The sequence below is a fragment of the Protomyctophum parallelum genome, assembly GCF_964188405.1.
Source record: "Protomyctophum parallelum genome assembly, chromosome: 22".
Lineage (NCBI taxonomy): Eukaryota > Metazoa > Chordata > Actinopteri > Myctophiformes > Myctophidae > Protomyctophum > Protomyctophum parallelum.
This window is the reverse complement of record NC_139714.1, coordinates 24,522,274-24,546,145: the sequence shown is the minus strand read 5'-3', so window position 1 is coordinate 24,546,145 and position 23,872 is coordinate 24,522,274. Positions and strand designations below refer to the sequence as shown.

General features: G+C 41.7%; 1 protein-coding gene across 1 annotated transcript in view; it reads left to right on the top strand.

The window, feature by feature from the left end:
- Positions 1–23,872, top strand: part of lin7a (lin-7 homolog A (C. elegans)) — a 53,902-nt gene that overhangs the window by 4,382 nt on the left and 25,648 nt on the right. The window contains exon 2 of the mRNA XM_083758284.1: positions 18,965–19,083. Coding sequence (XP_083614410.1) covers positions 18,965–19,083 — 119 coding nt within the window. The remainder of the gene's footprint in view (positions 1–18,964; positions 19,084–23,872) is intronic.

The following is a 23,872-nucleotide window of genomic DNA, read 5'->3' as shown; positions in this document are numbered from 1 at the left end:
TTTCAGGTTTGCTCTGTTATAAATGGACTAATAAATGGACTGAGCGTTGCCCAGCGAAAGCACCTACGGCCTGAAGAAACAGTAATGTTTTAAAAGAGCATTCATAAAGCTTCAAAGCCCTCAGTAGAACATCACTGCGACAGTTTGGCTCTGTGCCTATTCTTTAATCAGTGAATGATGAGGATGACCCTTGTTATTCACAGCATCGCATCATTGGTTCTGCAGCATGTTTTATGCCATCCTCTCTCAATTTAGGAGCCCAGAGTGATGGCCGCGTTATTAAATCCTGCCGTCTGAGCTGCCGTTTGAAAGCTAATGCTGAGTGTGCAGCATTTTGAAGAAGGTATAATTTAATTTATCACTCGAAGCTTGGTTAGCAAGCATGTACGTGCGCCCACCCAGCAGGGCTGTGTACTTTAGTGTGTTGCATGATATAATTAGTGTTGCTCTTTATACATCTTTATTTGTTTATTAAAACAGATACCCATTAGCTGACACCTAAACGACAGCTAGTCTTCCTGTGACGGGGGCCAAGAGTCACAATATAACACGTATAAAGACAGCTAGTCTTCCTGGGGTGACAGGGATCAAAACAATATACATTGACAAAAATATAGAACTCTAGTTTTCGCCGGCTGCCAGGCGTGGCTGCACTGATAACTTTGGGGCGGGCCCGTCTAGAGTTTGAATGGACAGGTATCAGTCCAAAGGGATATATCGAAGAGGAAGGATGGGTGGAATTGCATGGGAAGGATCAACATATGGAATGTCAGAACAGGTCAGCTCCATATATGGATATCTAAGGGTTTGATGCAGATCTAGGTGATGATAGTCTTCTCCATGTATGGCTATCCAGGGTTTGATGAGGTCAGTGTGGTGACTTAGTGGGTGCAGTACTTAGTTTAGACATTTTTTGGTTTAGACCATGCAGTCATTAGTCCTACAACTACAACCTATCTCAAACCCTTCACCCTAAACCTAACCTCCCACGGGGCAGCACACCTAAACCTAACCTTAACCCATGTCTAACCAATGACTAGTCTAAACTTAAGTATGCACCCCGATCTTCCTATATGGAGATGGTCATATATACGTAGAGTGTCGACCATATATGACACATATACGTGTCACGAGGTGTAACGGTCTGACAGCCATATACGGTGGCGTGACCAGACGGACGGACAGGTTTTGCAGGTTTTTATAGTAATCTGAGATCTACCGTCGCAATAAACGACAACAAGAAAATAGTCTTTCCTTTGATGTTACAAATATCAAATGGAAGACTTTTCCATGACACAGAATTGACAGAATATGATGTGGGCAGGCTGGACTGGCAGGCAAGCAGGAACACAGGAAAATAGGCCGCGTAGGAGGCAAACAAGAAGACAGGCAGGCAGACGAGCTCAAGGAAGACAATACAAACGTTAGAAGAACCCAACAGTAAGAACTAATCACTAAACTCTGGAGGTCTGAGAAGGGCGTCCCTCTACCACTGCAGCTGAAACGACAACGAGACACGCTGAGTTGGGGTTTAGCAGAGGAGATGAGATGATTAAAGACATGTGTGCAGGATCCAGCCATCCAGGTGAGCAAGTGGCAGCCAAGCCCCCAGGGAGGCTCTCCTCCAATGTTGAAGCACTCTGCCCTACTGGTCAGTGCTGGGACTGCAGCAGACGGACCCGTTGACTTATGACGAGGAAACCCAGTGCATCTGGGCTTTAACATTGAGCATTTAATTGAAAAAAATGCAGAAGTAGACCGTTCTTCCGGGTGCTTCAAAACGCCACTGAGCAACACTGAGCAGCCTGGCGGGACAGGAACACACACACACGCACGCGCACACACGCGCACACACGCGCACACACGAGAGAGACAAACGGGGTAGGCTACAAAGGAGAGAGGGAAACAGAAATACATGGGAAGCTTCCTGAGACAAATATGGCCGTGAGTCCCATGAAACGTGAGCGTTTTACCTTTGGCACCACACCGGCTTCCTTTTTGATGAAAATGGCAACTGCAGCATCCAGAGTGTAACAATGGGTCCATTTTTACAGTGAAATCAACATGCCAGATTTCAACATGTACAACCTCACATTGCAGCACAACAATGTGGGTAGTTGCATCTTTGTTTTGTTTCCACCCCGTTCTTATGCTTGTGCTATTCAGTTTCAATTCAAAGAACAAGACTGCTAATCTCCCAGTGGGAGAGTTGTTGTGGTTCATTAGTCTTGAATGTATTTCCAGCAGAAGTGCTTCCCCTCCCAGCTATGTACATATGAACTCTGTTCTGTGCTTTTAGTTTATCATACAGTAGGTGACTTGCATTTTTATGGAGTATAGGCCGGGTGTTGAATATTAAAAGCATTATCTGAGGGTCACGGTGGCACAGTCTGTAGTGCTGTCGCCTCACAGCTAGAAGGTCCTGGGTTCGATTCCCGCTGGGGACGCTGTGGGCACTGGGGGCTGCGCATGTGTCATCAGTGCCCATACCCGAGGCGGGGTTGGCGAAAGGGCCCTTCTGTGTGGAGTTTGCATGTTCTCCCCGTGTCCCCACAAAAAAAACATGCAGTAATCCTGGTCTCTGGAGGGGAAAGGAACTGGTCGGAATAACGTGTTCCTTCCACGCGCTACGTCCGGCCGGGGAAACGCTCCCCTGTCAGGTGAAAAGAAGCAGCTTGTACTCCTCATGCATAGAAGGAAGCATGAGGTCAGTCCGCTGCCCCCCTCCCCCCCCCCCCCCAGGTTGGCAGAGGAAGTGTAGCGCCCAGGATTACATTAGATAATTGACACTTGGTGAAAAAATGGGTTACAAAATTGTGGGATAAAACATTTAAAAGCATTATCTGTCCAAACTTCTTATTCCGATGTCTGTGTATTCAGACATTGTCGACTTCTTCCAGATAATATATTTTCAGCAAACGACACCATTGTATGACAAGGTATATTTCAGACTTCAGTGTCCAGACTGAGACATCTTTGAAAAAAACGTTCTGAATTGCATTTCAAACCATCATGTCATATTATGTGATCTGCAAAAATCTTGTGTTTTTCTTTTTTTGCTGTTATGACCGTAAAAAAAGTCCAGTCCAATGTTCCAATCTAACTAGGCCAAAAAATCGGATTCAGGCTACCAGTCTAAACATACTCATAGACACATGAGAATCAAGTCCCACTCACATTCTCTGAAAAATATGTCTGTCAACCTACACTGTGAAAATGACCTAATTGCACATAGACTGCTTCACAGATATGCTAAATTTGGCAAGCCCCAGCCTTCTGTTGTCAACATGGATGCTGAGTGTAACGCTATAGAGAGATGGGAATTATTATTTGCCACTGGCACTGGGGGATGGGTCACTCATGCAGATGTTGCACACATCTGGACCCCTTGAGTCCCGTAGAGGCAAAGCTCTTTATATAGTGCACATATCGTTGCTGACTGTCAGGAAGAAACCTTGTATCTCCATAGACCATAGTTCATGTTTTGTTAACTTGTGTTTTTCATAAATTACTGCTTTAAGTTATTCGTAGGACAGTGTCTGCAAAAGAAGCGCAATGATCCAATGTACAAGATCACAATAATGTGTCTCATCTTGACACTTTGTGAGCATGTAGATCTGCTTTTTTCACGATTTTTGAAAATGTTTTAATTAAATGTTCGCCTATCCTATAATGACATGCCTAAATGAACAACAGACTGTAATGTAGAAATACTCAAGTACAAGTGACCGTCTGGAATTCAAAATTTACTTGAGTAAAAGTACAAAAAAAGTATTGGTATGAAGGGATTTCTTTTTTTACTTAAAGTACCAAAAGTAGAAAGTAGTCATTATGCAGAACGTCTCATTTGAAGTTTTCAAATGTATGACGATGTTTTGAAAATAGCAGATGTACAAGCGGCGCATTGTGAGCTTCTAGATCTGCTATTTTCAAATGGCCGAAATGTCTATAGGGCTAGGAAGTGGTTAATGTATGTTTTGTAATAATAATCAGAATTTACAAAGTACCTACTAACTAAAGCTGTCAAATAAATGTAGTGGAGTAAAAGTATTTGGATCTGAGATGTAGTGGAGTGAGTATTCAAGTATTGGAAATTGGAAATACTAAGTACTTAGAAGTCTCCAGTACAGTGACAACCAGGTCAGTGTGAAGGCCAGCTACTGTATATAGGCCCTCTGAGGACACCGTAGTATTTTGGTTGTACTGTATACAACGTGTGATTTCTTTCTACGTCCGAGCATAGACATGGTAACGCCTCGCCTGCCTCTGATTGGCCTATCACGCGTATAGCACATGCTGCTTAAACGCACAAATGTTGCATCAGGTCTAAATTACTTTTAATAGCCTACTTTGTTCCGAATTGATTGGACTTAATCTCGTCTGATTGGACCTGTTGATCTATGCTGACTGAAGCAAGAAGTAATTAATTTAGCTAAATGCTAAATGTCCAAAATGAAAGTATTGGATGAGAAGCCTTGTTATGCCAATGTTATTTTTTTATCTGGTTATGAAATGGCCATAATGTCTTTTGATATTTAAATTGTGTTTTCTCTTTGTAACTGTGTTTTTAATTATGCTCCTGTCTGTCTTGGCCAGGTCTCCCTCGGGAAGATCCTGGTTAAATAAGGGTGAGAAAACCTCTGTACATTTCAATGACATATTAATTATTTAGCCTATAATATGGGCTAAATATGTCATTGAAATTATGTGTACTAGTAGTAGGCCTAGTAGTTGAGGTGGCTTTTGCAGATATACTGGCATTCCTGAGGAGGAGCAGCGATTGTGTGTTCTTTGTGATTGTGACCTGGGAGTCATAGGCGCCGGAGGGGGGGTCATTTGGGTCTGAATGTCCCTGCACTATTGGGGGGATGCCTGGTCTATTTATTTATTTATTCCGACCGACGCTGGTGCATGCTATGCTCTAGCAGCGTTTCCATTTTGCTGAGCAATAGTCATTGTAATGTGTGTTGTCTGCATACGGTACGTGTAGTAACTGCAGTTGCTCTTATAGTTGCAACTCGATCAAGGAGTCAGACGGGCTAATAGCCTAATACAACAATGTGAGTCCTGATATCACTCCCAAATAATGTCCGCTCACCTTTTACGTCCTGACGGCGCCACTGCTGGGAGTGGTGGAGGATGAGTTTCATTTTGTTGTAAGAAATTCTTTATTTAGGGAAAAATAAATAAATAATCCAGGATAGGAACCCAGATTTGTTTTGGAATGTTATTAAGTTCATTCATTCATTCATTCACTCAAGTTTTATTTATTCTCGAAATTACACTGAGTAATTAAACAAATTTTCAGTGTCGTCGAGTAATACAATATCATATAAAAAACATCACAATACATCAGAAGATCAGGAAAAGGAAAACAAAAGGTATAGATGATTTACATAGGTTACAATAGAAGCTAAAACAAATTTCAAAACGATCTAAAAAAAGTTGCATATTGTGGGGGTATGCTGTATGCTCACCAAGGTTTTAAAACGACTCAGGCGTACCAATGTGGTCAATTTTAATGTAGTTTGCAGGTCATTCCATGTATTATAGGGCCACAGAAGCCAAAAGCAAGTTCAGAGTTAACTTCTGGTACCTTGAATTTGGGGAAATATGACTTGATCTGGTGTGGTAGGGTTCAGAGTCCCATTAGAGTCCCACTAAGGAAATTTTTGTTTTATGAAATTTCATGATGGCAGTTACGTAACCCTGGAGAACAATGTATCCATAACTGTCTTGTAAGCCTGTGCGGACTGGGCATCTTATGATTCAAGACACTTTAATACAAAACTATCTACTCAAAAACTCTGATCTAGTAGTACAGAACTGCGATATGTTCTCTCACTGATCTCTTTATTTTTTTTAACTTTCCTCTGCTCATATCCATGATCCTATCCTGTAAGGAAATACATTAGGGATGCGTACGTGCCTGTTCTTCTGCACATGGCGGAGCGTTTGGTCGGTCCAGGGTGGGATCACATTTCCTGTATTTCCTGCTATCCAGTCGAGTGATTCATAGACGTGCTACCACTATACACCATGTGGGAGTTTGAGTGTATTGTTAGTGCTCCACGGAACTGAGCTAAATCTAGTTGATTTTGTCATGTAAAATGTATTTATTTTCGGCGGACCTTGATGGCGTCGTCATGCCTGATTTTACACTTGGTTGATGTGCTGATAATAGCAGATCTACAAGCTCACAACGCGTCACACTGCATTGCGACGCGTTGTGAGCTTGTAGATCTGCTATTTTCAGAGTGCAACCAACCGAGCATAAAATATCATGGGGCTCCATCTTCGTCACCGCTAAAGCCCTTATCCCTAAACTCATTTGCCTTTTTTTATTTTATTTTGCGAAACATTTTTGAATAGTTAAAATGGCCAGTCTACAAGCTCACAACGTGTCAATGTAGATTGGCTAGTGACGAAAATGGAGCCGCATGTCTTCAAGTTCTACTGGATCTCTTCACCACTAGTCTCCCGACCTCCCACCCACCCTAACAGTTTTGTCTAGTTTTATTTGTTGATGAAATTGTCAGTATATTTTGTCTTATTTGTAGTCATCATAGCGTCATTTGAATCTAGTTTGTATCTAGTTATCGAGCTTCTTCAATCGAAATGTTTTGTGGTTTGAGTGTATCGTTAGCACTCCATGCAACGAAGCCTTTTATGTATTTAACCCATTTAGGGCGGAAACGCCTTTTGTGTTAGCATTATTTTACCCTTTAGCTATTGAAAAATAGCAGATCTACAAGCTCATAGCGCGCCACCGAGTGGCGCGCTACGAGCTTGTAGGTCCGCTATTTTTGAAAAATCAAAGAACGACTGACATAGAAACATAGCTTTTTCAGAAAACTGTCAGGATGAAGAAGACATTTTTAGAATCTGATCTCAGGTCAAAATGGTCAAAAAAGTGAACCACTTTTTCTGCAGCCTGCACCATATCAGGCTTTATATCTGAATATGCAGGGATTGATGTTCAATGGCTCTCCTGCATGCATCTCTCTGCCGACTGCAGACTGCAGACTGTCGTTGGGTGACGCAAAGCAGTCGTGTCATTGTTGCACTTCTGATTTGGGCAGTCCTTTTGGGGGCGGTTGAGGCTGCATGGCTGGAGCCCCTGCGGTCGCCCCAGCTGCTTGTTGTCCCGCTATATATCACTGTTTCCCAAACGGTGGGTCGGGACCCATTTGTGGGTCATATACTTTTTTATGGGTCCCTTTATTATTTTTTGTTTCCTACATATTTTGTTTTTAATTATTATTTCAAAACATTTTAAACATTTTTTTATGAATTAAAAAAAAAGGGGGAAAAAAGTGTAGATCTGCTATTTTCACTATAGTTTGGGTCTCGGCCTTAAAAGGATCCCTGGCTAATAAGACAAATATGCCTTAAAGATGGAGTGCCACGATTTTTTTCCACCCTAAAACATGATAATCAGGTATTATTAAAATATAAGGTGGAAGAACTCTTTCCAAAAAGTGTACAGTATTTGTTAAAATCATTATTTTAAGTGGACACGCCCACCAGTTCATTAAGTATGCCTGGTTTGCCTGGTGGGTGGTGATGGGCGGTGATCCACCTGAACTGAAGCCGCACCCACAGCTGTAGTTGTATGATAAAGAAGGAGGGGTTAGGGGAGGGGCTGATATTGTGATGTCACTATATTGCTGTTTACTTCATTGGCCCGTTTGACTGTCAAGGGTTCAGCCTCCAGGAAGAAACCCTAAATACAAAGTTAATACACCATTGCGCATAAAAACAACTCCAGGGTGTCTAATGAAGTACTGTCACCTCATAGACACATGAAAAACTGGAAAAATACAAAAATTGTGGCACTCCATCTTTAAAACATTATACTTGCCCTCTACAACTAAAATAAAAAAATAAAAAAATATTGTATATTTTTCATAAATAGATAATCTTTCACTCAATAGGAGCTGTTCCTGTCGCAAGTTGATAATGTCATCTGTCCATGTGGTCTAGCCCTATGGAATGTATGGAGTGCATATGCTAATAAAAAAACAACTTTATGCTTCATAAGGATAATATGAGCATCAAAGCAATATTTTAAATACTTTTTATTAGCACGTGCATTCCATACAGTATATTCCATAGGGCTGGACCACACATGGACATCAACTTGCGACAGAAGCAGTTCCTATTGAGTGAAAGAACCTCTATTTATGAAAGAAATAAAATATTTAAAGTGTTTTAAATTTTTGATTTTAGTTAAGTATAATGTTTTAAGGCACATTATTTATCATTAGCCAGGGTTCCTTTTAACATCTAATTTCTATCGTTGTCTCAGTTCTACAGGCCTAATACCTCACTGATCATAAACGGCAGAGCTCATTTGATGTCTTTCTTTCTTTATGATGAGTACAAAGCTCTGGGCTATTGCCGAGACATTTCTATTAGGACATTTCATAAACCAGCGTATAGCAAGGCACTGACATTGATTTATTATTTACGCGTTTGGGGGGCAAAATTGTGACGGCAATAATACAGTGCGACATCGAAACCGGATATCTCCGTCACCGTCACCGCTTGAGATTGAGACGTTTATACTGCAAGCCACGCGGAGGAGATATAGGCAAATGAAATGCAAGAAGGCATTTCATTATACCTCTCTGCCTTGTTCAGTGAGAGCTGGGAATGCTATGCGATTATCACATATTACTGCTCATTACTGTACAGACACCTGCTATTACATTGTCCTATAATCACTGCTTTGGTGTCTAATGAAGGGATGGCTCTATGCAGAAAATGGGGCATGACATGAGCAGTGGCCCATGCATGCATGCAGCGTTTCTCCGTGGTTAATTTAGCCCGTTCCAGTGGTTATCAGAGCACGCCACATTGCTGTACTGAGACTGTAAACGAGTCATTGATATTCAGCCTTCAACTATGTACGGTATATCAGTGGTTTTCAACCTGTTCATTATATATTCAGCATTTGAGCCACGGACTGCACCTTTTAATGGGATTTAGCCTCTCGGGGGGGGGGGGGCCCAAGACTATAAAGAATATTTTGTTGTCGTTGGATAAGATTTTAAGTCCACGATTCCATGATGTATTGATGTGGTACCATAGGAGAGATATGGATTTTGTTGATCAAAAGAAACAATTTAACTCTTGAGAGCGTGGGGTCAATTTGGTTTCATTTTTACACTCTCAAAACGCTATAACATTCGAATTTGTCAAATGTTATAGAGTGTAAATCTATACAGGATTGAGTGACCGCTGTAATAATGTGTGCTTTGAATGCCTGGGTAATTCAGCTTGAGGTGGTGAGAAGTCATCCACTGTGATGATGTCAGCCAGGCATGCAGTGATGCGTTCTTCCACCTGAGGAGCAGAGGGGGGGGGGGGGGGGGGAAGGATACTAACAGTCCGACAGTCATTAGCCCCACCCTAGACCCTAAACCCTAACCTAACCTTAAAGATGGAGTGCCACTATTTTTTTCCACCCTAAAACATGATCATCAGGTATTATTTTCCAAAAAGTGTACAATATTTGTTAAAATCATGCTTTTATGTGGACACGCCCACCAGTTCATTAAGTATGCCTGGTTTGCCTGGTGGGTGGTGATGGGTGGTGATCCATCCACCTGAACTGAACAGCTGTAGTTGTTTGATAAAGGGGGACGGGTTAGTGGAGGGGCTGATAGTGTGATGTCACTATATTACTGTTTATTTCATTGGCCCATTTGACTGTCAAGGGTTCGAGCCTCCAGGAAGAAACCCTAAATACAAAGTTAATACACCATTGCACATAAAAACGACTCCAGGGTGTCTAATGAAATACTGTCACCTCATAGACACATGGAAAACTGGAAAAATACAAAAATTGTGGCACTCCATCTTTAACCGCAAGCAAGACGCAACGCATGTCGGACCAACACACGTCGGGAGCAGCGGGTGATTTGCGCATGTCGTGCTGTTGCTGTGTCGGATAAGCTTAATTGCGCACCCCGAAACGGTTGGTTGTCATCGGCATGAGAGATGACAGTGCTTTAGGGTTTTAGTGAAGTACAGATCCCTGTGGGACCCCAGTTTAGGAGGGTTCGGAAGTGGCCTCGCAGAATCATTCCTTATAAGCTTGAAGATGTGCCATTTTTGAAAAATGAAAATGGGATATTTTCCAAAATGGAACAATTTGTGACAGGCCTATAGCGCAGGAAGTGGCTTCTGTGCACTGCACAAAGGGGTGTCAAACTAAAGGCAGAATGGCCCATAATTAATCTTTGAAGTGGGTTCCAACACCTTGTCAAAGTCCTCGATGTGGATAAAGAAAATGGAACTAATAAGCATGTAAAGCAAAAGAGGTCTCTGCTGGATGGCCTCTGGGGACCTCCATTTAATGAGTGTAGAAATGTTCATAAAAGCAACACTTAGCCAGATGCCCTGGCTTTTTGGAACAATACCAACACATTACCAGCCACTCACAAAGAGCTTTGTTCTCTGGACCAGGGATAATTTCTCAGTGAAAACGTTAGCCTATATATTAGGAGATTAGCTGAACAGTCTGAAGTGATCAAATAAATCAAGCACTTGATTTAATCTAATTACCGTGTGTAAGTTCAAATGTCTTTCTTATCCACACAATGCACCTTAGAATCCCAAGGGTGGTGCAGTAGTTACTTTTTCTGTTGTCCTGACCCATAGTGTTGATTTTGAGTTTTTGACAGTAAATTTTGATTTAGTTTTAGTCTTGCCTGATTATGCACTTGGTTCTACACTGAAAATAGCCGATCTACAAGCTCACAACGTGTCACGCTGCGACGCTTTGTGAGCTCGTAGATCTGCTATTTCCAGAGTGCAGCATCCGAGCGCAACATAACATAAAATGACTTGTCCGTCGTGACTCATGTCCAATGATGACTGACCGACCATCTTCTCCTCTTTGTGAGTCTGTTGGTGGCTGAGCAGTCCACGGTTCTATACTCTTGTCTCCACACCTCTTAATGTGGAGGAGGTGTGGTGTACGAGTTCGTACAAAGGTAGCATTATAATTCCTTGAGGATTTCAGCTGGGCTGTTATCAGGTCCATGGGGGGCTTCATTGTTATTCAGGGTTTTCTGTGAAGATCGGTGAGAGGTCTGCTTCGAACAAGGTATAGGCTGTTCAGGGAGCTCTAGAGGCTCAAGTTTGTCCACCTGGCTGGGTTGGTTGGTTGAGCAGGGTGTTAAAGTCAGTGATGGGAAACGTACATTTTCTTATTTATTACTTGCGCAAGCAGAGCGCGCAAGTAATATTTTCGCCCGGTCTCCTTCGTCGTGACAGCTGTTCCGCCATTCGAGGCTTACGCAGAAAAACATCAAATCTGTGCCTGTGTTGCTGGACCAATGATGACGAAATGACCATATTTCTTACGTCATCATTTAGAGCTAGTCATACGTATACTATATACATAATCAGTAAAAAATAAAATAGCAAATTGTGCCTGATCTGCTGGGACCAGAGTACGTGGTGTGTATGTGTATGACTAGCTCTAAATGATGACGTAAGAAATATGGTCATTTCGTCATCATTGGTCCAGCAACACAGGCACAGATTTGATGTTTTTCTGCGTAAGCCTCAAATGGCGGAACAGCTGTCACGGTTTTTGGCGCAAAGTAACCACAGTATACCGCTAATCAACTTACAACTACACACTTTATACAGTATAGAGTATAGAGTATATATGTATACATATATAGTATATGCCTATATACTATATATATACTATATATATTTCTTACGTCATCATTTAGAGCTAGTCATACGTATACTATATACATAATCAGTAAAAAATAAAATAGCAAATTGTGCCTGATCTGCTGGGACCAGAGTACGTGGTGTGTATGTGTATGACTAGCTCTAAATGATGACGTAAGAAATATGGTCATTTCGTCATCATTGGTCCAGCAACACAGGCACAGATTTGATGTTTTTCTGCGTAAGCCTCAAATGGCGGAACAGCTGTCACGGTTTTTGGCGCAAAGTAACCACAGTATACCGCTAATCAACTTACAACTACACACTTTATACAGTATAGAGTATAGAGTATATATGTATACATATATAGTATATGCCTATATACTATATATATACTATATATATTTCTTACGTCATCATTTAGAGCTAGTCATACGTATACTATATACATAATCAGTAAAAAATAAAATAGCAAATTGTGCCTGATCTGCTGGGACCAGAGTACGTGGTGTGTATGTGTATGACTAGCTCTAAATGATGACGTAAGAAATATGGTCATTTCGTCATCATTGGTCCAGCAACACAGGCACAGATTTGATGTTTTTCTGCGTAAGCCTCAAATGGCGGAACAGCTGTCACGGTTTTTGGCGCAAAGTAACCACAGTATACCGCTAATCAACTTACAACTACACACTTTATACAGTATAGAGTATAGAGTATATATGTATACATATATAGTATATGCCTATATACTATATATATACTATATATATTTCTTACGTCATCATTTAGAGCTAGTCATACGTATACTATATACATAATCAGTAAAAAATAAAATAGCAAATTGTGCCTGATCTGCTGGGACCAGAGTACGTGGTGTGTATGTGTATGACTAGCTCTTAATAATGACGTAAGAAATATGGTCATTTGTGGTCATTTGGTCCAGCAACACAGGCACAGATTTGATGTTTTTCTGCGTAAGCCTCAAATGGCGGAACAGCTGTCACGGTTTTTGGCGCAAAGTAACCACAGTATACCGCTAATCAACTTACAACTACACACTTTATACAGTATAGAGTATAGAGTATATATGTATACGTATATAGTATATGCCTATATACTATATATATACTATATATATTTCTTACGTCATCATTTAGAGCTAGTCATACGTATACTATATACATAATCAGTAAAAAATAAAATAGCTAATTGTGCCTGATCTGCTGGGACCAGAGTACGTGGTGTGTATGTGTATGACTAGAAAAACTAAAAAGGGATCCAGAATATATCTACAACGATAAAACAGTATTTCTTATATAGATAGAAACTTGAATCATACTTAATAATACTAGATGTTTATATGTATAAAGTAGGTAGCAAATAGTTACATCTAAACATTAATCATTTCAAACGTTCCTTCACAGAGATACTGAGATTTGACAGTTTACAGCGGTCGAAAGGACTTGCGCGCTCTGCTTGCGCACTAGTTGGCCATTTATGGCCTACTAGTGTGCAACAAGCAAGTATGCACTCGACAGAGTGCAGTTCTAGTTTAAGTACTGTACTTAAAGGGATAGTTCACAATTTTCTTACTTACTTAAGTTGTACGAAATACTTGCCATTACTATAGTGGTTGCAACTGTATTAATTGAATGCCACAGACGAAAAACAGTCCACACTATTTATCCATAATGTATAAATGATAGATAAGGGGTCAGGACAACGAGGCCTTTTCGTGGAGGGGTCAGAATGAAATTTGGACTTCGACTGTTTTTCGTCTGTGGTACTTTGAGTGCCCGAGTCCCGTGGTGGGAGTTCTGCTCTCGTTTTGGTGAATATTAAGTAGTTCCGGTCATTTTGTGGGGGGGCACAGGGGGCCACACGTTAAAAGTAATTCAACCCACAAAACTAGCGCCATTTGTATTGTTGACCTATTTCTAAATCCTTATTAGCGAAACTTTTGTTCAACTTTGACCCCGCTATCACATGGTGACAATTTTTTGGGGCGTAGTGATATGGACACAAAAAACATAGTTCCGTGTGATAGAGGGGTATAAAATGAAATTAACGAAAGTTGCACTATATGGTAGAAATAGGTCAACAATACAAATGACGCTAGTTTTGTGAATTTATTTACTTTTTAATGCATGGCCCCAGTGCCCCCCACAACTCACGCACGCGCGCACACACACACACACACAAACATGTTTGGAGAAGATCATGTCGCTGTTATTATCTAAGCAACCAATGCACATCTCTCATGGTTCCATAGTGATTAATGCCCTGATTAACATCACCTGTGACACCCCGGTGCCCTTGCCAAGGCTAATATGCCAATAGAATTCTCACTGGATGGTTCTTCTCACAAGCACTAGTAACCAATCAAGAGAGGAATGGAGACAGCAATTCCAAGTGGATCAATGTAGCCTAATCCGCGGTACTTTATTGCTCTGGGTTTGCAGTAGAACGCTTTGCTGAGTTGCATGCTTATTAGAAGTCTGTATTATGTAGCCAACAAAAGCGTATTTTCCCCAGACTCCATTTCTATAAGATTATTAGATTTTTTTGACTGCTCTCTGCCTCTGTATATTGCTCAAGACCAGTATTTGACATCAATCTTGATTAGTCAGTCTGGTATGTATATTAATGTTTTAACAGCAAAGGAGCGTAACTGCCTGGAGGCGTTGATTTGTTTTTCTCCTTTAGTCTGTGGAGAGTCCTAAAGTACGTCCCCTCACATGAAAGTCATGAGCTGCCAAGAAATATGATTAAATAGAATTCATTAGCTGCTTTTTAAACCGTGGGGGTACACGACGAGGGCACCAGTTTTCAATGTGTATTATCAATTGGCCTGCAAGTCTCACAGGGCAATAAATGAATGAACCAAGCTCGCTGGCTCATTCAGAAAACGTGTGTGACAGGGATTAAGAACTTTAGACTAAAGCTGGAAGCTGCTTTTCATTCCGAACTGACTAGAGTGGTCTAGGCTAGGTCTACGTTAGAACTCTTTGTTCCCACACACGGATGGCGAATCGAGGAGTCTCAAGAAGTACTTGAAGAAACTAGTCGGATTCATCAAATTACTAATTTTGATGGCAGAGGGGAAACATTTTGGAGGAACACCAGACGCTCTTGGTTTCCGTTCTTGTTTATGCCCGCCTGGTGATGCCACAAAGTTATTTTCACTCTAGTCTAGACTGTTATGTTATAATCATGAGTTGACCATGTCTGTGTACTTGAACTTGAGATACAGTGTACTTAATATGTATTGTATACTGCCTGAACTGTAGCATACTTTATAGATAGGCTACGAGAGACATATCTCAGCGGCAGCAAGGTCAGCCTTGCTGGAGTAGGCACGTTATTTTGTCTCATGTCTTATTGTCACGTCATTATGATCCAGCACTATATACAGTATGTTCGCTGTTGTGTAATAAACTTTGTGAACCTTTAGCGTGATACTGTCTCGTGTCGCGTTATTGTTCTCCCGGGCCCGCTGCCGCAGTCGCCGTACCGAAGGAATACTTTAACCGGATTATCACACACCACCCAGCCTGCACACAGTACCTGTCTGTCAGAACCAGACGAGGGTCCAGTAATTAGATTTCACAGCATAGACCATATCAGAAAACTGTAAAACTAGTTGATCTCGCACTCGGCTGGAAGAATGCCCTTCATGGGGCAGCAGTGGCTCAGGGGTAGAGTGGCCATATGGCAAACCGTGAGGCTCCCAGTTTGATCCCGGGCTCACCCAGAGTTAGTGTCGGAAGTGTCCTTGAGAAAGACTCTGAACTCCTAATTGCTGCTGCTGTGATTAAACGTAAATCTTTGTATAACTATCTAAACACTCTGTAGAACAAAATAGGCTTTCTAAGGCTCACAGCCAATCAAGCAAATTAGAAAAAGCTGAAACACATTCCACACGTTCCCCACAAGCCCACAGCGCCTCCATCCCTTTGGCTCTCAGTGTGCATCTGACCACCACACCCCAATTAGGGCATGGCCGCGTCCACGTCAGACGCATCAGCACTGCTTCCCGTTAATCGTGATTATTTGAGTGACAATAATTAATCATCCCGTAAAATATTAATATTTCATGACATGGCCCTATAGTAACAATGTCTGTTCTAGCCCAGGAAACCGCTACATCTGAATATGAGGATTCCCGTGCTGGCCTTATTCCTTTCCCTCCTCTTTCTTTATGCACTGGACTGACCCAATGCAAACCAGGCCAGGATGGGATTGCTTTTCTATCTTTCTCCGCCTCACTGGCCTTGACTGACTCCATTTTCCATTATCCTGACCATCAATTTGTTCCAACGTCTTTCACAGGGCTCCACTGTTAATGTAATTGAACAGGTCATTTTTCTCCCCCCCCCCCCCCCCCCCCCCTGTGCATTTGCATACTTATAAGTGCACAGGCAGCCAACTCTGAGTACTCCTGTCCTGTGGCTAGTCGGGAGATGTGGAAGAGTATTCCGTTTCTCACTTGTACTGTAATATATACAGTTATTCACAATACCTACAGTAATGTACATTTATATGAGTCAACCCTCCCTAACACATGACCAGTTCAAATGGTACTATATTATATTACTACTGTATACAGTCGATAGTTATTTAAAAAAAAGTTATATTAGTTTACTCTTCTTATTACTTCTTATTACAATTATACAATTGCAGTACTTGCAATGTTTCAAATTGATCCTTTTGATTTAATTAGAAGAGTTAGTGTAGACCAGACCAACATTTCAGGTCGAGACCCAAAAGAGAGATTAGGTGGTTTGCCCGGGACCCAAACTAGTGAAAATAGTAGATCTACAAGCTCACAACACGTTGCTTTGCGCCGTGTTGCGAACTTGTAGATCAGCTATTTTCATTACTTCTTAATTATTATTTTTTATTTATGGAATTTCTTAGATTTGTTTGTTTGTTTGTAAAATGTATAAAATTCCTTTCAATGTTTTTATTTATTTAAAATAAAAGGGGCTAGTGCCGCTCAAAAGTAATGAAATGTGTGTATTATGTGTGTATATATATTTGTTCAAAATGTAGGAAAAGATAATATGTCCTTGACCCACAAATGGGTTTCGACCCACTGTTTTGGAAACAGTGGTGTAGACTGTAGACAGTAGACCATGACGGTTGTCGTGTTCTTTCGGTTGACACAGACTGTCTTGTCTCTAGGGGTGTGCTTCCGCAACAACAACTTCCGCCAAAAGGCATCGCCGACTGTTTTTCATTTGTACCCACTTTCCTGAAACCTAACCATCATATCTTTAGAGACGAAAGCGCAAGAACTGACTGAATGGGAAATTGTCTTTTAAGAGCTTCAGGGTGGAATGAAGATTAGAAAAGCGTATTGTGTTGTTTTGCTTTCTTTATACCAGTAATTGTCTTGTAATGTTCATTGTTGTTTTTTGTATGTTTGTATTGTCAGTTGTGTGTAAAAAAGGAAAAGAAATGAAAAAAAGAAAAGCGTATTGTGGTCCGTTTTTCTTTGGAAGATGTCCGAGAGTTTATTTGAGGATAGGGTTCCATTAGTTGAGTGGAATTCATTTATTGACCCTGTCCATAGCATCATCATTCATGACATTGTCAATACTAGACCTGTACGTGCACATTGGCCACCGGCCTACTTGGGAACCTAATAAAATCCGTTGTCATAGCACCCGTTTTAACTATCTGTCGGTGTCCCACATGGAGTTCTGTGTATGTGCCTGTGGCTTAAGACAAGAGTGCAAACTGACAGTGAAAAGTGGAGTGGTTAAGTAATCAATTGGCAGGTGTGTGGTTGCCATGGCAATCAATTGGCTGAGGCAGAGGATGGAAATTGCACAGGTGAGGAGATTTAGGCTGATTAGGCCCACTGGCAGAGCCTGACCAGAGCCTTTGTGTGGTGGTTCTGGAGAAACGTGGGTCCGACCGACCCCCTGTGGGGGTGTGGAACGTGTGTGTCGAATGTGAAGTCGGTGGGGCAAACGGTTCTCGAGTTACGTGCATTACAACCGTGCACACACATGCACGCAGACAGAGACGTGGCGCATGTATAGTAGCCTAGGATAAATTGTTTACACACATAGCTTATTTAATAAGCTGTAGTGTAGATACGTAGCAGACCCGCACAATGGCCACCCCTTCAGACTGAAAATAAATGATTATACAAGACAACAGACACAACCTTTATTACCAGATTAGATTGTGACTCAGCAGCAATCACTCAATGGCTTCCTTTTGGGGAATGTTAAGTTCAATTTATAAGTAGAAAAGAAACCTCACAAGGATGAGGTTACTAATATTGTATAATATATGTTTCTCACTTGGAGGGAAGTATACACTGTATGTAGTATGTACCAGTGGTTTCAAATCCACAAAGTGAGGAACATGCTAGACACTGTGTGGTTTCTACTAGCTACAATACACTATGCTTGTTTTGATATATTTTGGGGAGTGCGGGTTATAGTACTGCGGTAGAGTAGAATTTCATCTCACCTCTCTGATATAAGCCTATATGGCTATATCCTTTATATCTGGGATTCCTGCCCAGATTGAATTCTGAGAGTTGTCTCTATAGTTTGGTTTCGTATGTAGCCTACTAAAAATAGCCTTGGACATCTGGGGTGGCAGTAGCCCTGGGTTTATAGTGTCAAAGTGTCCTTGAGCAAGACACTGAACCCCTAACAGCTCCCGATGAGCAGGTTGGTGACTGACTGGGCAGCAGCTGTAGGAGACTTTCTTTGGCAATTAGGTCTAGAATTCGGGCTATATATATAATCCCTTCATTACAGAGCTGTTGACAATTTGAGAGATGGAATCATTTGCTTGCACAGGGAAATGCATTAACCCATTTAGGGCGGGAACCCCATTTGGTGTTTTATACTTTAGGTATTGAAAAATGTAGGTCTGCTATTTTTTTTTTAAACTTCAAAATGTGGAGCAAATCTTTGAATGTATATTCTTTCAGAGCGAATGTTTTTAACTCAAATATTTGCTTCTGGGGGGTCCTTGGAACAACATATTTTGAGACGGCGGCCAAATACATATAATTCTAGCGGTCCTTGACATTAAATAGTTTGAGAACCACTGACATAGAAAACTGTCAGGATTTAGAAGACATTTGTATAGAATCGTTCCCACGCCTAAATGGGTTAAACAGTGTGGCTCTGGACTGGCTGCTGTACCGAATCAATTGATGCACGCATGCACACAAACACACGACGCAGTCATGGCTCATTTCTTTCCCCCTCATGTCTCTCAGATATTGCCCGGGCTATAGAGCTGCTGGAGAAGCTACAGGAGTCAGGCGACGTGCCCGGCCACAAGCTGCAGTCCCTGAAGAAGGTGCTTCAGAGTGAATTCTGTACAGCGATCCGAGAGGTGAGTCAGATTTCAGATTTGTATTTGCATTTGAATCTCATTTTCAAGGGGGTCCCATAATAAACGGGGGTGTTTATGGGACCGCAAGGTTCCCAGTTCAAACCCGGCGTGTGTGTGTGTGTGTGTGTGTGTGTGTGTGTGTGTGTGTGTGTGTGTGTGTGTGTGTGTGTGTGTGTGTGTGTGTGTGTGTGTGTGTGTGTGTGTGTGTGTGTGTGTGTGTGTGTGTGGCTTAAAAGAAAAACAAAAAAAACAAACATCCTGTCTAGTAGTGTCAAGTAATAGTATGTAAACAATGTGCTATATATATATTTTTTTCTTCTTTTCCCTCTGTGTGTTAAGCATGCAGCAGCTATATCTGGTTGGACCATATAATGTAACCTAATTCTGATCAGTGTTTGGGTCTATTGTATTACGCCTCTTGTGCAGATCCAAATAAAATAATTCAAATGTGTGCAATCTCTGTAAAGCGCCTTTAGCTATATAAATGCACCATTTACCCCTGCATGAACAACCACATCATCAGCTCTTAAATAACGAGGAAATAATGGCACAGTGCAAATACATCATGTCATTACTGGTACTTGTAATGACATGATGTCCCAAAGCGACGGAAGGATGAAATGGATCTAAGAGACATAGGAAGATTATTCCAATCAAATCAGCTTTGTGGCCTGGGCCGTGGCTCAGCGGTCCAGGCACCTTGGCTGGTAATCCAGTCTGGCAGTGTGCCGCGGGTTCGACTCCCGATCCCGACGGCCTTTACTGCATGTCACCCCCCCATCTCTCTCCCCATTTCCTGTCAGCCTACTGTCTGTCCCTTCATAAAAAATATTAAATAAAGGCGAAAGCAAAAAATAATAATAAATTTGAGCTTTGTAGTAGCAAAGCAGCAGCGTGTAGAGATTTGGGGTGTTTTAAAAGTAAGGATATTGCAGATGTGTCTAAGTGGATATGACAAAGTCGACTGGGCCAAATACTGCTTCAAGTTGAGCTATACCAATATCGTTACTGTAAAATGCAGGTCTTTTAACGACTCAAGGCCTGTATACTTAATTGACAGGAGTCCTCCAGGGGTCTATTCTAGGCACCCCTCCTTTTCTTCCATCTCTACACTCAATATCTCCTCTGAAAATAGCCAATCTACAACCTCACAACATGTCATATTTCCATCACTGCCGATGGGAGCTATATACTGTAGTCATAATATCCTTGACTTCTGCTAAGTTAATGGTCCCGGGAATGAATGCTGATTGTAACCTTTCCCACTAAAGCCACATGTTTAGTGGGTGATGGGTTAGGGATTTTTTTGGTCCACTGGAAAGGGGCTCTATAGGGTACAAATTCAAGGTTTTATTGTATTGTACGTCGAGGGGAAATATAGACCAGAGCCAATACACCAAAACAAACAAAAACGCTCTGTATGGAGGAAGAAAGGTCACACAGACATGTCTGCTACCCCAGAACTGAAAGAGGCTGTGCAAAATGTCAGACAGAAATTGTGAGTGCTATGTCTGCGTTGTGTGCACTGCAGATGTAGTCCAGTGGTTCCCAAATGTTTTACCCTTTTGACCCAAAACACAAGAAAAAACAAAAGATTGCAGATACACAATGTGTCGCTTCGTGCTGCGTTGTGATCTCGTAGATCGGCTATTTCCCACTACTTATTTTCTTCTAATTTATGGAATTTCTTAATTATTCTTTTAACTTTTAATTTTATTTCTTGAAGTTGCTGAAAAATCATTGACTTTTGGTTTAATTCCTGAAAAGTTTAGCTTTATTTGGGAATGTTTTTTAGAAAATGTTTTGAAATGATAATAATTAAAAAAACAAATTTAGGAAACATAACAATGTGTCCACTCCACGATCCACAAATGTGTCCCGACCCAGTGTTTTGTTACCAGTGGTCTTACAGCCTATAGTACAAATATAATAATAATAATAATCTTTATTGTCCCGAAGGATATTCATCTTCACAGGTCTGTTCAACACCAACAACAAAAGCAGCACATAGTACAGAAAAACATTACACTAAGACAAAAATACAAAAACATGAGTTCCCCACTGTGTACAGAAACCCTCCTATCGGCGGGGCAGTTTGTTTAATGCCGCGATGGCTGATGGGACAAAACTCCTACTGAAACGAACCTTTTTCCAGGGTAAGGTTCTGTATCTTTGTCCTGATGGCATGAGGTTGAAGAAGCGATACAGGGGATGATCAGTGTCACGTGATATTGAGAGTGCTAGCCGTGTGATGGCATTATTGTTCATATCAGAAAGTGTTGGTGTGGGAAGTCCGATAATCTTGGAAGCAATACGGGTAATACTGAAAAGTTTGTTTCTGTTAGGCATGGGTAGTATGTTGTAAAAACATGCGGAACAGTACAACAGAATAGGTTGGATAATGCTTTTGTACAATAATAAAAGAAGATGAGGAGCAACAGATAATGATCTTAACTTGCGGATTACATGAAGTCTTTGCTGAAAACGTGACTGGATAGATGTAATATGTTGATCAAACCTAAGTCTATTGTCCAGGGTGAGTCCAAGATATGTGAAACTGGCAACCTGTTCTATTGTCTTACCATTAATGAAAAGTGGGTTGAGTCCAGTGTGGGTTGTTACAATGACCAGTTATTTTGTTTTGTCCACATTCAACACTAAATAGTTGTCAGTGCACCACTGTGTAAAATGAGAAATGGTGTTCTGATAGACCGTGATAGAGTTATTGTCATTGAGCAGTCCGAGAATAGCAGTATCATCAGAGTATTTGAAATATGTGATGTTGCTGGGTGAGGGGCTACTACAGTCATTTGTGTATAGTGTATAGAGGAAAGGACTGAGGACACAGCCTTGGGGGGCCCCTGTGTTGGTGATAACAGTTGATGAGAACGATGTACCTACTTTAACTGCTTGTGGTCTGTTACTCAGGAAACTGTGAGTCCAGTGTATGAGGAGTGGTGGGATATTGAGGAGATGCAGTTTCTATAGGCTATAGGAGACTGATTCTCCTGTGAGACAATTGTCATTGTCCTGTGAGAGTGAGATCAACCTTATTTCTGTAACACCACTATACTGGACCTTAATGTCCAGTGTCCTCATAGCCCATTTGTTATTAAACAGAATAGTACTTACTAGTATTGCCCCAAGTAAGGGCACGCATTTACTAAACAAAAACAAAACACTGAAAGCCTTGTTAGATGGCATAATGCTTTTAATGTAACGTGTGACTTGGACTTCGGTTGAACATGTAATTTCCGCTGGTGTTCAAAACACACAATCACGACGAGTAATCACAGTCATCAGTGTTTCTGCAGCCTTAAGTAATAAGTAGTAGTAAGCCAATTGCCGAGCCATGAGGCCCATAGGAGGGCAGGAGCTTATCTCCTGTTTCTGTAGTGGGAGGCAGCTTGATGTACTGTACAAGTACATCCCCTGGACATGGATGTACAAGGACACCCCCTGGGCATGACCCTATAGTATGTAGCAGGGTCAATCCAACCCTTGATGCTGAATGCAAAGCAGGGAGGCACTGGTCCCATTTTTCAGAGACTTTGGTATGATCCAGCCGTGGATCAAAAACCCGACCTCCCAGTCTCAGGGTGGACACTCTATAACCACAAATACACTGAGGGTTCTTTTTTTTCTTCTTTCTTTCTTTCTTTTTTTTTTCTTTCTTTGTAGCCTTACTGCAGAAAAACAACCATGGTGTTGATTTCGTCGACTATGACAGCGAATTAGCCGCAAAGCCCTTAACTCTCCATCCTTTTTCGTCTGGTTATCCTTCCTCTCCCGTTTGGCGAGGCTGATATACGCTGACAACCCCTTCAGGGTGACACACAGTGATCGTCCTCATGTCGGGGATAAACACGACGGCGGGGGGGGGGGGAAACAGACTACATCTTCTCCCTCATTTAGCGCAACACTGCTGAGCTGGCACTTTCCCCCGGCCGTCACCCATTCGTCATATTGACAGCCCCGGCCCCGGCCCCAGCAACCATAACCAACTTGATTCATGTTCGGTAAAATCTTTTGGCACGCAGAGTTTGCGGAGGTGGTCTGATCGGCATCGGATTGTTATCATTTAATTTTTTCCTACTGTTACATGAGATTAGGTTGGCCGCGCGGCCACCTTTATTCTTGCACCTGCTCACCAGCGCGTGAAATGAGATGGCCACACATACATAGGCTGTACAGTAAGTGAAGGGGGAAGGCTACAGGTCATTGTATTAATCAAATGCCACGCAGGTGATACTACTGTAAGCACAGCGGTTTTGCCGTGTGACTTAACACATTATAGTGCCTCTAATAACTTCACAGAACACTTCATGGGAATGGCCAATGTGCTACAGAGTATTAAGAAGGGTCAAAATCAGATTGGAGTATAATTATGTTACAAATGGATAAGAGCGAGGCTCAGTGGTGGACGAGGGGACAGCTGGGGTGATGGAGAGGGTGGGTTCTTGTACAGTAATTACAGCCTACTGTTGAAGGAGGAAGCTGAAGCACGTTTATTTGATTGTTGATTTGATTGTTTGATTGGCCTTTGCAATTCTCTGGCCGGCTATTTGCAACTGGGGGAATGGATAATACCGGTATGCTGCAAAGAATGGGAAGCGAGTGATTTTTGAGTGGTGCAACGGCAACCACTCCCTTACGGAGCCATGTGTGTGGCTGGGTGGGTGGGTGGATGGGTGGGTGCGTCTGAGCACGAAAACAACATGGTTGTTTTTCACCACCTGTGTGCAACCTAACACACACGCTCATATTAACTGTATATTTGTTGATTTCG